This window comes from Hyperolius riggenbachi, chromosome 7 (assembly GCF_040937935.1).
Source record: "Hyperolius riggenbachi isolate aHypRig1 chromosome 7, aHypRig1.pri, whole genome shotgun sequence".
Lineage (NCBI taxonomy): Eukaryota > Metazoa > Chordata > Amphibia > Anura > Hyperoliidae > Hyperolius > Hyperolius riggenbachi.
The window spans coordinates 51478248-51494054 of NC_090652.1; the positions used below are offsets into that span (position 1 = coordinate 51478248).

General features: G+C 45.2%; 1 protein-coding gene across 1 annotated transcript in view; it reads right to left on the reverse strand.

Annotated features, from left to right (window-relative positions):
* LOC137524317 (uncharacterized) overlaps positions 1–15807 on the reverse strand; it is a 277077-nt gene that overhangs the window by 9985 nt on the left and 251285 nt on the right. Inside the window, exon 4 of the mRNA XM_068244041.1 lies at positions 6337–6410. Coding sequence (XP_068100142.1) covers positions 6337–6410 — 74 coding nt within the window. The remainder of the gene's footprint in view (positions 1–6336; positions 6411–15807) is intronic.

Below are 15807 nucleotides of genomic sequence, written 5' to 3' on the forward strand. Positions count from 1 at the left end.
AGGGAGGGAGCGTGCGGGGCAGGGCACTACACTACACTGGGCACTATACTGGCTATACTGAGCACTATACTAGCTATACTGAGCACTATACTAGCTAAACTGGGGCACTATACTAGCTATACTGAGCACTATACTAGCTAAACTGGGGCACTATACTAGCTATACTGAGCACTATACTAGCTAAACTGGGGCACTATACTAGCTATACTGAGCACTATACTAGCTATACTGAGCACTATACTAGCTAAACTGGGGCACTATACTAGCTATACTGAGCACTATACTAGCTAAACTGGGGCACTATACTAGCTATACTGAGCACTATACTAGCTAAACTGGGGCACTATACTAGCTATACTGAGCACTATACTAGCTATACTGAGCACTTTACTAGCTATACTGAGCACTATACTAGCTAAACTGGGGCACTATACTAGCTATACTGAGCACTTTACTAGCTATACTGAGCACTATACTAGCTAAACTGGGGCACTATACTAGCTATACTGAGCACTATACTAGCTATACTGAGCACTATACTAGCTATACTGAGCACTATACTAGCTAAACTGGGGCACTATACTAGCTATACTGAGCACTATACTAGCTAAACTGGGGCACTATACTAGCTATACTGAGCACTATACTAGCTAAACTGGGGCACTATAGTAGCTATACTGAGCACTATACTAGCTATACTGAGCACTTTACTAGCTATACTGAGCACTATACTAGCTAAACTGGGGCACTATACTAGCTATACTGAGCACTATACTAGCTATACTGAGCACTATACTAGCTAAACTGGGGCACTATACTAGCTATACTGAGCACTATACTAGCTATACTGAGCACTATACTAGCTAAACTGGGGCACTATACTAGCTATATAGAGCACTATACTAGCTAAACTGAGCACTATACTAGCTATACTGGGCACTATACTAGCTATACTGGGGCACTACCTACCCATACTGGGCACTTTACTAGCTATACTGGGACACACTAGGGGAATAAGGCGGCCAGCATTTCCTACCCCCGGCTTATATGGGGGTCAATCATTTTCCCCTGTTTTTTCAGGTAAAAGTTGGGGGGTCGGCTTATATGCGGGTCGGCTTATATGCGAGTATATACGGTATATAATTTGTCTATTGGGAGAATAGGGGACTACACTTCTTAAACGACATCTGGGATGGGGAAACCCTTCAAAAATTTCCGGATATCCAAAACAAATTTAACCTACCAAACAACCAAATCTTTGTATATTTAAGGTTGAAACACTGGATTCTCACTAGTAAACCTAAAATTCCGCACCCCCCCCCCCCACACACACACATATACAGGCTATTGAGTAGTACCGTTCCCACTAAAGGTGGAATGTCTAAATGGTACTAACACATTATGGCAAATAGCAACAGTTCCCTTTTAAAATATATCAAAACTTGGGAATTAGACTTAAACACAGAAATCCAGCTTCAACAAATTCAGGTAGCATTTAATCGAGCAACTAAATTGTCTAAGTGCATCTCCCGCTGGGAGCTTCTACAAAAGATCATTGGCTTTATTAAATGTAGGTCTAGATGATTTTGCACCACCAGAAAGACCTGCAGTCTTCCACATTTTGGCTGCAGCCAAATCCCTAATAACGCAAAACTGGAAGATGAGTGATAGCCCGTCCATGACTCATTTAAAGTACCTTTGCGAACAAAACCTATCTCTGGAACATAAGATTAGAATACGCTGCCATAGTTCCTTCGCCTCTCTATACCTACTTCCACCCTGGCCAGATAAAAGGGATAAATCACCTTACAACCATGAATAACCCTTTAGTATTCACTCACTGAACCTCTATCAACCACATACTGCCTTGTATACATATTCACTAGAGGATATAGGGAAAAAAATTAAAACAACAGACATGGACATGAGCGTTAACTACAGGCTTTGTTTTAGTGAAGGTTCATAGGTCACTGCATACTTATTATGCTTATGTTTATGTTTGTGTTTAGTTTTATGTTTTATGTTTGACCAGTCGAGTAAATCCAAGGAACCTAGCTTAGCTTGAAATTAACAAGTTATAACTAACATTAGTTCTTTTTAACTAACCTGTTCAGTGTATGCTAAGCTCTAGAATTGTTAATTTTGTCTCTTGAGTAAAATTTTGACTCCTATTCTGTGCGCTGGCACAGTTTAATAGCACCAACATACTGTAGCTGTGCATAAGACCATATCAGTTTATTGGCTGTTATTTTTTGGCTCGCTTGGAAACAATTAATGAAACTATTAATGACTGCTTATTCGTATATGTTTGTCTATCTATGTTATGTGAAAAAATTTCAATAAAAATGTTGAAAGTGAAAAAAACAACAACACACTTTCTACCCCAAAAAATAGAGAGAAAAACTCACTACGTCTTATATTCCAAATACAGGGAGTCCCCAATTTTCGAACACCTGCCAATACGCACTAGAGAGATGTCGGAGACTTTCTGTATTGTCCCAGTGTCCCCTTTTGTGTCCCCGTGTTCTACTCCACTTCCCCATGCATAGTTTAAATCAGTGGCAGTGTGTTTCACCTGATCCATCGCCTTCCGCAGCGATCTGAGATCTCTCCTCTTTCTCACTGTTCCCCTAGTGCTGGCTTCTACTGATCGTGACAGTAAACATGACCAGCACTAGGGTAACAGTGAGGGAGAGGACTCTGGTCTATCGCTGATAGATAAGGTAAGATGAGCTGCCTCAGCTTTAAACTATTCATGGGGGAGCAGAAGGAAACACAAAGGAGATTGTAGGAGCACATGGATGGGTAAAAACAGGGCACACAAGGGGATGTAGGAAGACAAATGGGCATAAACAGGGAGAGAGGAAGACAAATGGGGCACAAAGGGAAGACAAAAACATTGACACAGAGGAACAAACTAGGACACAGGGAAAAACTAAGACATGGGGAACTGGGAAATAAAAAGGGCCACGGAGGAGGACACAAGGGAGAAAATAGAGGACACATGAGGACACAAAGGAGCACCGAGGAGCATACAAAGGGGACAGGGGAGGACACAAGGGGGACAGAGGCAGACACATGGGGACACAGGATGACACAAGAGGTACAAGGAGGGCACAATAATTGGGGGAGGAGCATCTACAAGACGCCCCTGGACCATGGACGCACCAGGCTTAATAATTTTTTTCCCTGGTTTTGTCCTCTAAACTTAGGTGCGTCTTATAGTCTAGACTTTGGAGCATCTTATATATCGAAAAATATAGTAAATGGCTTTGAAGTTAACCCCCTTGGCGGTATGAAAAATACCACCAGGGGGCAGCGCAGCAGTTTTTTTTTATTTTATTTTTTTTTAAATCATGTAGCGAGCCGAGGGCTCGCTACATGATAGCCGCTGCTCAGCGGCATCCCCCCGCCCGCTTCGATCGCCTTCGGCGATCTGCGATCAGGAAATCCCGTTCAAAGAACGGGATTTCCTGGAGGGTTTCCCCCGTCGCCATGGCGACGGGGCGGGATGACGTCACCGACGTCACTGACGTCGGGACGTCATTGGGAGTCCCGGACCACCCCTCGGCGCTGCCTGGCACTGATTGGCCAGGCAGCGCACGGGGTCTGGGGGGGGGGGGGCGCGCGCCGCACCGGATAGCGGCGATCGGGCGCGCGGCGGCGGCGATCGGGGTGCTGGCGCAGCTAGCAAAGTGCTAGCTGCGTCCAGCAAAAAAAAAATTATTTAAATCGGCCCAGCAGGGCCTGAGCGGCACCCTCCGGCGGCTTACCCCGTGTCACACACGGGGTTACCGCTAAGGAGGTTAATGGACGTCATTACTCAAACTTCTACTTCATTTAGAAGGTTATTGACAAGATTGTTGTTGTTGATCCAAATAATCAGATTGACTTGACCTATTCTAAGCTGACTGTGTCGACATTGGAGAAAAGCTTCTGTATCCAGGTGAAAGGCAGAACATTTTTGCTACTTTGTTTGCACAGCAATTACTTAATTGCAATGCAATCTGATCAATTGTCCTGCAATGGCAATTGGCAATGTTATTGATTAGCAGACTAGAACAGACTGTATTTTGACCAAAGACACTGAACTTTTGTTATGAATGACATTTGCATAATCTTGTTTTGTTGTGAGTTACTTGTACATGCGACCTTGTATGTTAACCCCATTTATCTATTGGGCAGCACTGCATAATATAGTTACATAGTTATTTTGGTTGAAAAAAGACATACGTCTATCAAGCTCAACCAGAGAACAAAGTACAACACTAGCCTATGTTGACACTTCATAAATACAATACATAAATAATATTAATAAAAAAATAATATAGGCGGTCATACAATGGTCGATATGGCTAGCAGATAGATCTCTCTGCAGTCATTATCTGCTCGATTGCCTTAACACATTCCATGCAGATTTTAAATTAATTTCAACATGAAATTTTTGAAAATCTATGTGTCTGCTAGAGTTCCAGCCCCCCCCTTCCCCCCATCCCTGAGTTAACGACGATTGGAACAGGCCAAATGTTGCACCAATTTCTCACCTTTTTGATCAAAGCAATCAAATTGGCCATGTATCAGTGGGAGAAATCGATGAGTGCATGACCTGCTTATGTCTTCAAGTGACATAATATCAGTCTTTTACTGTTTTTAGTTACTTTTTCGCTGTGTTTAATGTTTGCAGAGGAAAAAGAATTTAGAGTATTAACTAGTGTACTGGTTAAGGGCTCTGCCTCTGGCACAAAAGACCTGGGTTTGAATTCTGGCTTTTCCTGTTCAGTAAGCCTGTACCTATTCTGTAGGAGACCTTAGGCAAGCCTTCCTAACACTGCTACTGCCTATATAGCGTGTCCTAGTGACTGCAGCTCTGGTGCTTTGAGTCCGCCAGGAGAAAAGCACAATATAAATGTTGTCTTTGTCTTTAAAGGAGTTGTCAGGCATAATTTGCTACCCATCCTTCAGCCCCTTGCAGCCGACATGTCCCATGCAGTATCTCTGCTTGCAGCTGCTGACCCAGGGTCCCCGCCGGTGCAGGGGCCGACCTCCTCTACTGCGCCTGCACAAGCGCTGCTGTCATTCGAGTCCATGTTGTCTGCAGTTTACTGCGTAGGTGCAGTAATTCTGTGCCTGCGCAGTATGCAGTGGACTACATGGACTTGATTGACAGCAGTGCTCGTGCAGGCACAGTAGAGGACGACCTCAAGTCAGCCGCTACCCCGTTGGGGAACTCGGGCTGGCATCTGCGAGTGGAGTGGAGATGCGGCTGCAAGGGGCTGGAGAAAGCCCCGGGTAAGTATATCATGGGGCAGCATATTATGCTTGACAACTCCTTTAAGCAATATGAAAACTTTGCAGTTGGTAACTTATAAAGACCATACTTTCTCCTAGTTAACAACCTATTAAATGACATTTCATCAGGTAAACAAAAGTTTGCCTTCTTAAAACAGAAGGTATTTGTGATTATTCAGATTGGAGTGAGCATATGAGGTCTCCCACAATGCATCACTTCTGAATATGCAAATCAATGATCATCCTATGTTGTCCCTGATAGCTAAACATACTTCTAGAACCACTGCAATGATGTGTCAGCGTGTTAATTGTACAGAGCCACAATAATCCAGCATGCATACAGATTGATTCAGAGGGTTGATCCTCATCAGTGCATGGCATGGATTAATGTGGCTCTATGGGGTAGGACTTGAAACACCCAGCAGTACAGAGTACCCAGCAAGCTCATGGTGAACCAGAACTCCTAGGAGTGTGTAAGGGGCTACAATGGTCCTAAAAAGCCCTCTTACTAAATTGCTATGGAAAACAAAAGTTTGCCTTCTTTAAACAGAAGGGGCCTGATTCACAAAGCGGTGCTAGCACGCCTAAAGACTTTGGACATGCTAACTAGGGTGTTAAGTAGGATAGCACCGTTTTTGAAAAACAGATCACGCGCAAAGTCCTGCATGCAAAACTTTGTGCTCGCAAAGTCTGGTGCACACGAAACGTTGCACCCGGTGCGATGAAAACGGCGCACCTGATGCGGCAATAACATCGCATTGGATGCGACGTTATAGGTGCTTCAGGTGTGCCGTTTTTTAAAGCACCGGGTGCGACATTTCGCGCACACCGGTCTTTGTGCATGCAAAGTTTTGTGCGCGGGACTTTGCACGTGAGCGCTACTTAGCGCGCTTATGAGGTTTAGGCACGATAAAGGGATTTTCACAAGTATGCTAACAGTCAGCACCGCTTTATGAATCAAGCCCAAGGTATTTGCAATTATTTAGATTGGAGTAAGCAGCATATGATTTCATAAGGTGTTTCTTTAACATAAAGGATCTTTACTACCTGTTATGTCGCTGGCCTTCGTGACAATCTCTTTCAGGTTTTCAAAATCTTGATTTGAAATCCGCGTTTCAGCGCTGGAAAATAATACATATTTAGCATTAAAAGATGACAGAGCTCAGAAAGAATCTGGTAAAATGTAAAGGTGGCTATACACTGGTCGATTTGCCATCAGATCGACCAACAGATAGATCCCTCTCTGATCGAATCTGATAAGAGAGGGATCCTATGGCTGCCTTTACTGCAAACAGATTGTGAATCGATTTCAGCATGAAATAGATTCACCATCTGTGGAGCTGCCACTGCCGCCCCCACGGGCCCCCACATACATTACCTGATCCGGCCGGCGCGAGTCCCCAGGTCTCCACTGTCTTCTTCTCCGCGCTCGGCTCCAGCTTCACTCTACTTCCTGCCGGGGGAAGTTTAAACAGTAGAGGGCGCTCTACTGTTTAAACTTCCTGCCAGGACAGGAAGAAGTGGAGCCTGTCGGACTCGGAGCCCAGCATGGAGACGGAGCAGCGGTGACAGTGGGGATACGCTCCGGCAGGATCAGGTAATGTATTGCCGCTGTATTGCGTCGGTTGTTGAGCATTCGAACGCCGCTATCGATGCACTCCCGACCCGCTGGCGATCAAGCGAAATCTTCCGCCACACAGGAACGACGGGAATCGACGGGAACGATCGATTTCGGATGGAAATCGATCGTTCGGTCAGTGTTTGCGTGACGATTTCACAGCCGATTCGATCACAGTGATCGAATCGGCTGTATATCGGCGGGAAAAGCGGTAAGTGTATGGGCCCCTTAAGAATGTAAAACTATATTCACACAGTAATTGTACATTTACACTGAATCTGTTGTGTTGCATCGCAGTGGACAAAATACAGTATTTTCTGGCGTATAAGACTACTTTTTAACACAGGAAAATCTTCTCAAAAGTCAGGGGTCGTCTTATATGCCGGGTGTCGTCTTATGGGGTAGGTGCTGAAACTTCAGAGCTGGAATGGAAAATCTGCTATTGCCCCATATGCGGCAACTGTATTAAAGCAGCAAGGGCGATGCTATACAAGTATGGTAGAAGAAAATCCACTAAACAGGATTCCTGGAAAGAAGTGACGTAACGCGGTGAGGTGAGGGGGCTCCTTAATAGGAAGGTGTAAGTGAAGGGTGGAGCAAGCTGCAGGCGTCTGGGGCACCCAGGGTATGGAAAAAAGAGATAGAGTGGCGCTGTACCTAGAAAAAACACGCCTCTTTCACCCATCTGGCCTGCCCTTGCATCCTTTTTTCCTTACCTCCATCTCTGCCTCTCAAATCTCACTCCTGAGGACTGCAGTGAAGCGGCGCAGGCATGCATGTGCGAGATCTGAGAGGCAGAGAAGCAGGTAATAGTATACAAGGGCGGGTCTTGGAGACAGGGATAGCTGTTCAATCCAAGCAGGCTTTGTATACAGCAACCAAACAATCGACGGTAAGGCACGTCACTTGCCATAATTGGCTGTTTGTTGTATACTTGGGAACCATATACGGTACAGCAGGAGTATCTGTATCTGTTTAGACAGTATAGCACCAGTACATACAGTACAATATACAAATGTCCAAGAGTCAAGAGGGCAAGAGGGGTAGTCTGTTAGTAACTGTTAGTGATAGTTTTAAATGAATGATCACTGTAAAGACTTACGAGATGGCAGGCTATTCAGTCCCATGGAGAAAGAAGGGTGATGGTTTTGAGGAGGCACCCCACAGCAGTAATTTCAATTAGAGATTCCCACAACAAAAATGAGGGCAGTTGTTATTTTTCCAACATAGTACATCTCTTAAAATAAGTCGGTTGAAACAGCTGATAATGACCACTTTGGCTAATAATCATTTGCTTATCTAGTGTGTGTACATCTGACATGTCAGATACTTAACAACTCCTGATCCCCAGATTCCCCTACCGCTAATCAACTTGGCCCAGGTCATGCAGGAAGAGGCAGCCCGGGACACAGAAAGCAAAGCAGGTGGTTTTGGTGCACAACACTCAGCGTCAAACACCGAAACTAGGTGTAACATCCTTACCTTCCAGCGGCACATCTCCGACGTGGTCCTGGCGAGCTGCGGGACTTCTGCGCTGGAGTCCTCTGGCAGGTCTTCCGCGCCATCATCCTCAGACGGCATCCCCAGCGTCTCTTCGGCGGTGAGTCAGGGTGCACGCGTGCGCAGTTCAGCCAGACACGCGCGCGAGTCAGAGCGGCCTTTACAGGCTGAAGAGGCGGATCTGAGGTGAAGTCATCAAGTTGACATCACCTGGGGAGTGGTTTTGGGAATTGCCTGTTGGGTATATTAGGCCAAGTGAGTCAGTTGCTCACTGTCCTTGATACTAATCAGTTCGCTGGTTCTTGGCCTAGCTAGCAGTATTCTGAGCTACATTAATATATTGTGTAGAGCACAATATATATGTACTCTAGGCAGTCAGTCTTGTATTTTGTAATATATATCTTGTAATTATTTTTAATATTCTAGTAATATTATTGAAGTAACTTCTATTGTTTATTTATCTGTGTACCGACCGTTTGCCTGCCTCTTGACCTCGCTCTTGTCTGATCCTTCTGTACCTCTGCCATCTGATACACGTGTTTGACTTGGCCTGTTCCTGACTTCACTATTGCCTGCTCCTTACAATACGACTGACATCTGACTTAAGTGTATGACCCTGCCCTGTTAATTGACTATAATATTGCCTAGCTATTTTGTACCTCGATACCTCTGACTTTGTGTACGACTACGGCCTGGATCTGACTAATCTTACTCTCTACTACAGTGTATTGTATTAGCTACGCTGCCTGTTCACGCCCGCAGCGTGATATTATCATGGCCCATAAAAAATATTATGGAGGAATTGCGAGTCCAGATCCTGACACTCGCAGGTGCAGTCAATCACCTCAATGAGCAAGTGGCCAATCAACAAATACAACTAACACAGTTATCCAACACACTCGCTCAGATGAATATAACACCGAATGTTAATGTTCAGCAGGCTCCTCCACCAGCTCTTGTTCCAGCTTTTATTGAGCCTAAAATGCCACTACCTGAAAAATGTTCAGGTTCCCTGTCTGATTTCAGCAACTTTTGTCATAGATGTATGTCATATTTTGAGGTCAGGTCTAGATCTTCGGGAACAGAGTCCCAGAAGATAACGCTGATTAAGACCTTGTTGCAGGGTGATTCTCAGACCTGGGCCTATGGATTAGGTCCAGATCATGAGGCCCTTTCCTCAGTTTAAAAATTCTTTGATGCCATGGCAGTTATATATGATGATCCCGATATTTCAGCCACAGCTGCTCGCAAATTGCGGCGTTTGCGTCAGGGTAAACATACAGTTGAGGAATATGCGGCTGAGTTTAGGAAGTGGTCTGTATCAGTTAAATGGGATGGGGCAGCACTCTTGGACCAATTCCTTTTCGGCCTAGCCGATTCTGTAAATGATGTATTAGTAAGCCATCCTGAGCTTAGGACTCTAGAGGATGCAATCTTGCTGGCCATAAAGGTTGACAGGCGGATTAGACACCGACATCAGGGTAAAGTCTATTCCGCCTCAGGGAACCTTAGGTCAGATAACGCTAATATTGATGTTGAACCCATGCAACTAGGCTTCTCCCGATTGTCACCTGTGGAGAAGCTTAGGAAGAGGCAGGAGGGATTATGTATGTATTGTGGGGAGAAGGGCCATTTTGTTCAAGCTTGCTCAGCAAAGAAAGCTTCAGAAAACTCCAGCGCCTAGGTGAAGTTGGGGAACTTCACCTGGTCGAGCCGGCCTTTCTCCTGAAAATGAAGAAAATTCTGGTACCAGTTACTATACATTGGGGTGAGAAGTCGCTTCAGTCTGAGGCCTTTATTGATTCTGGTGTGGCAGGGAACTTTATTGATACCACCATAGCTACCAATCTGGGTATTCCTGCCATACCTCTGCAGAGCAAGCTGTATGTTACTGCTATTGATGATACACTTTTACAGACTAAAACTCCCATTACCATTACACCTGAGATTTCAGTTCAAGTTGGAGTCTTACATTATGAAAAAATTCATTTGTATATGCTTAAAATACCGTCTAGTCCTATTGTGTTAGGATTACCCTGGTTACAACTTCCTAACCCTCACATAGACTGGTGTACAGGACAACTTACCAATTGGTCACATCGTTGTCAGAATAATTGTTTAAGGGGTGTTCCTCTTCTTAGTCTTGAGGTCAAGCAATGTTCTTCCACAGCCCTACATAGATTTTTCTGATGTATTTCTCCTCAATCAGCTGACAAACTACCACCGCACAAACTACCACCGCACAGACCTTATGATTGTCCCATCGACCTGTTACCTGGGTCATCTGTACAATCTCACAGGCCCTGAGAAAGTGGCTATGAGAGAATACATCAGAGAAAATCTGGAAAAGGGGTTCATTAGACCGTCCACAACCCCAGCCGGTGCCGTCTTTTTCTTTGTGGAAAAAAAGGATGGTGGACTCCGGCCATGTATTGACTACAGGGGGTTAAACAAAATTACGGTAAAGAACCGATATCCCCTGCCATTAATAGATGACCTATTCGCTCAGGTGTCAGGGGCTAGAATCTTCACCAGACTTAATCTACGGGATGCGTATAATTTGATCAGAATACGCCAAGGGGACAGGTGGAAAACAGCCTTTAATACTCAAGACGGCCACTATGAGTATATGGTAATGCCTTTTGGGCTCTGTAACGCACCCGCTGTTTTCCAAGATTTTGTAAATTATATTTTCAGAGATGTATTGGGGAGATTTGTTGATGTTTACTTGGACACCATTCTAATTTTTTATAATTCATTGTCCGAGCATCGGGGTCATGTGAGATTTGTCCTGCAGAAGTTGAGGGAACATTCTTTATTTGCTAAATTTGAGAAATGCCTATTTGAGGTTACACAAGTACCCTTCCTGGGTTATGTCATTTCTGACACTGGTCTGTCTATGGACAAGAAAAAAACTGTCAGCAGTACTGGATTGGTCTCCTCGCAAAGGCCTCAAAGTCATTCAGCGGTTCATTGGTTTTGCCAACTACTATTGCAGGTTTATTAAGAATTTCTCCTCTTTGGTTGCCCCTCTAACTGACTTGACAAAGAAAGATGTAGATCCAGAGAGTTGGTCTCCACAGGCCTCCAAAGCTTTTTCTGATCTGAAAACATCTTTTTGCTCTGCTCCCATCCTCACTCACCCTGATGGGAATTTACCTTTCATCGTGGAGGTTGATGCTTCAGAATTGGGTGTGGGAGCCGCTCTTTCTCAGTTTTCCAGCCGGCCAGAACGGTTACATCCCTGTGCCTTCTTTTCTAAGAAATTTACTCTAGCAGAACGCAATTATGATATTGGGAACCGAGAACTGCTGGCTGTTAAAATAGCTTTTGAGGAGTGGAGACACTGGTTGGAGAGAGCAAATCATCCAATCACAGTTTATACTGATCACAAAAATCTGGAATATATTGAGGGGGCTAAAAGGCTTAATCCCAGACAGGCACGATGGGCATTGTTCTTTTCCCGTTTTAATTTCTGTAATCACATATAAACCTGTGTCCAAGAATGTAAAGGCGGACGCCTTATCTAGAACCTTTGAACCCGAAACTTCTCAGGACGTTCCTCCTAAAAAGATTGTGCCCACACATTGTGTTTTAGCCGTCACCCACACTCAAGAATTTCCAGATTTGTATGATGCATTACAGCCCTTCCAATAGGATAGTCCTCCTGAGAAACCTCCTGGTGTTGATTTTGTACCTTTACATTTACAACTTCAGATACTTCAAGTATTTCATGATGACTCAAAAATTGGCAGGGCATCCGGGAGAGGCTAAAACTCTTAATCTTCTGTCTCGTCATGTATGGTGGCCTTCTATCAGTAAGGATTGTAAAGCTTTTGTGGCAGCTTGTCCTGCTTGTGCCAGAAGTAAGGTAGCCCCGGCTGCCCCCCGGGGTCATCTTATGCCACTACCCATCCCATCAAGACCTTGGTCCCATCTCAATGGATTTCGTGGTAGACTTACCTTCCTCTGGAGGTAAAAAAGTAATTTGGGTCATTGTTGACCGTTTCAGTAAATTGGCACATTTTGTGCCTCTCCCTGGATTGCCCTCTGCTCAGGAATTAGCTAAGCTCTTCATTACACACGTGTTTTGCTTACATGGCATTCCTGAAAATATTGTGTCAGACAGAGGGGTCCAGTTTATTTCCCAGTTCTGGCGTGCGTTTAGTGATCTTTTGGGAATCAAGCTGTCCTTTTCTGGTTTTCACCCAGAGACTAATGGTCAGACAGAGAGAACTAACCAGTCATTAGAACAGTATCTCCGCTGTTTTGTTTCAGACTGTCAAGAATCTTGGTTAGAATATTTGCAGAATGCCGTGTCTCGCCAGAAATTCTATGCCGATGCCCGACGTTCATCTGAGTTTGAATTTTCCCCGGGAGATATGGTGTGGGTATCTACTTGCAATATTCCCCTACGCCAACCATCTGTAAAGTTGGGTCCTAGGTTTATTGGTCCCTATCCCATTCAGGAGAAAATCAATGATGTGGTATATAGGGTGACTCTACCTCTGTTTATTAAGAGAGTTAAGTCTTTCCATGTCTCTCTGTTAAAACCAGCTGCCAACACTATTTTACCTTCAGCTCCTCCTCCTCCCATTGAGGTGGCTGGTGAACCCGAGTATAAGGTTGAGAGAATTCTAGATTCTAGAAAAGTTCATTACAGTATTTGGTGGACTGGAAGAGTTATGGTCCCGAGGAGAGATGTTGGCTTCCAGGCCGTCAAATCCATGCGGATCTACTAATTCATGATTTTCATTTGAAATTTCTGGATAAACCAGGAAGTGACTGTTTGGAGACCACTCCTCCAGGGGGGGGGGGGGAGGTCTAATGTAACATCCTTACTTTCCAGCGACAGGTCCTGTGGCGTCTCCGGCGTCGTCTTGGTGAGCGGCGGGACTTCTGCACTGGAGTCCTTTGGCGGGTCTTTTGTGCCATCATCCTCGGATGGCATCCCCAGCGTCTCTTCGGCAGTGAGTCAGGGTGCGCGTGAGCACAGTTCAGCCAGACGCACATGCGCAAGTCAGAGTGTCCTTTACAGGCTGAAGAGGCGGATCTGAGGTGATGTCATCAAGATGACATCACCTGGGGAGTGGTTTTGGGAATTGCCTGTTGGGTATATTAGACCAAGTGAGTCAGTTGCTCACTGACCTTGATACTAATCAGTTTGCTGGTTCTTGGCCTAGCTAGCAGTATTCTGAGCTACATTAATATATTGGGCTTGATTCACAAAAGAGTGCTAAATGTTAGCACGGTCGTTTTCGCGAATTTTCACGCAAAACAATAACGTTTTTGCGCGCAAACGCGAATTTTCACGCGATATCGATATTGTTTTGCGTGAAAATCTGCGATCGCGCGCAATGCGAAAATTCGCGCTAAAACTGCCGTGCTAACAGTTAGCACTCTTTTGTGAATCAAGCCCACTGTGTAGACGCACAATATATATGTACTCTAGGCAGTCAGTCTTGTATTTTGTAATATATATCTTGTAATATTCTTGTAATATTCTAGTAATATTATTGAAGTAACATCTATTGTTTATTTATCTGTGTACCGACCGTTTGCCTGCCTCTTGACCTCGCTCTTGTCTGATCCTTCTGTACCTCTGCCATCTGATACACATGTTCGACTCGGCCTGTCCCTGACTTCACTATTGCCTGCTCCTTACAGTACGACTGACATCTGACTTATGTGTATGAACCTGCCTGTATGACCCTGCTTGTTAATTGATATTGCCTAGCTACTTTGTACCTCGATACCTCTGACTTTGTGTGCAACTACGGCCTGGATCTGACTAATCTTACTTTCTACTACAGTGTATTGTATTAGCTACGCTAGGGATGATCGGAACAGTTGAATACCGATTTCGCCGAAATTCAATGTACCACATGCGAAACATTTTTTGTGAAAAAGACCTTATAGTTTTTGAGCAAATCGATTTCAAAGTTTTTAAACTGTGTAAAATGACACTGCTGCAGTACAGGATACTGCATTCCGACTTCTGTATACATATTGTATACATTTCATGAAAACAGACAGCATGGGGTTCCCCCTCCCAAGCCTCATTAACCCCTTGTCCCCATGCAGGCTGGGATAGCCAGAATGCGGAGTCCTGGCCACGTGGGGCTTCGCACCCTGGGCTATACCAGCCCGCATGGTCCATGGTATGGGGGAGCTCTGGAGGACAGGGCGGCCAAGCCTCCCCCTCTCCCCCAGGGCCCTTGTCCAATCCATGGACAAGGGGCTCTTCCTTACCTCCGGTGCCCCAGGAGGAGGTGGGGGCCACCAACATCCTGGGGGGGGTTTCATGGTGCCATCCGGGGGTCCCCTTTAACAAGCGGATCCCCGGAGTCTGCCCCCTCCCCATGAGAAATGAGTATAGGGGTACACAGTACCCCTTACCCATTTTCACAAAGAGTTTAAAAAAGAAATAAAAACACAACAACAACAAAAAGTCCTTTATTGTTCTAGATTAACCAGGGATACTTACCGTGTGAAAATCCCATGCCAGTATCCTCAGGAGTGGTCCCACGCCAGTATCCTCTTAGGACATCCACCACCCTCCCACACCGACGAACTCCCACCACTGAATGGTCACAGTCAGCCTCTGCATCTGTATAGCAGAGGCTGGGAACACGAAAATTTTGCCTTTGAAACAAGAAATTTCGGCAAACAGTGATGCAATCAAAATGGCCGCTGGGAAATCCCGGAATGCTGGAGGCCACACTAGAGTGGCAAAACCAGTCATTTTTCACATCGATGGTGGGTCCAGGTGACCAGAGCAGGAGGTGCCCTGGTCCTCTGGACCCACCTGTTTATGTGAAATAACGCTCATTCTGACACTCTGAGGTGTCCTCTGGGGAACGGGGATTCCCCAGCAGCCATTTTGTTTGTGGCACTGTTTTCCGAAAATTCTTGTTTCAGAAAGCAATTTTCGTGTTTCCAGCGTATGCAATACAGATTGCAGAGGCTGCTACAGCCATTCAGCCTGGGAGTTGGGCAGGTGCATGGGACCTCCTAAGAGGATACTGGTGTTGGACCACTTCTGAGGATACTGGCGTGGGATTATCCTAAGGTAAGTATCCCTGGTTAATTAAGAACAATAAAGGACTCAGAGGCGTAACAATAGACCCTGCAGGGGATGCCTCCGCAGGGGGGCCCAGAAGCCACAGGGGGCCCGTGGGGGGAAAGTTTGAGAGACTGGCAGCTAAGGGCATGGAGAAAAAAACCGTATTCTGCTCTCGCACCATTGTTATATTGACTGCATGTGTCCACCACACAGATAAGGACTCACACACACTTTGGAATTTGTACACTGTCCCTGCTCCCTGGGGTTCATAAAAAACATCTGTCTCACATTGCAGTAAAGTTCTGAAGACTTAATGTACAAGTTACAAACAAAA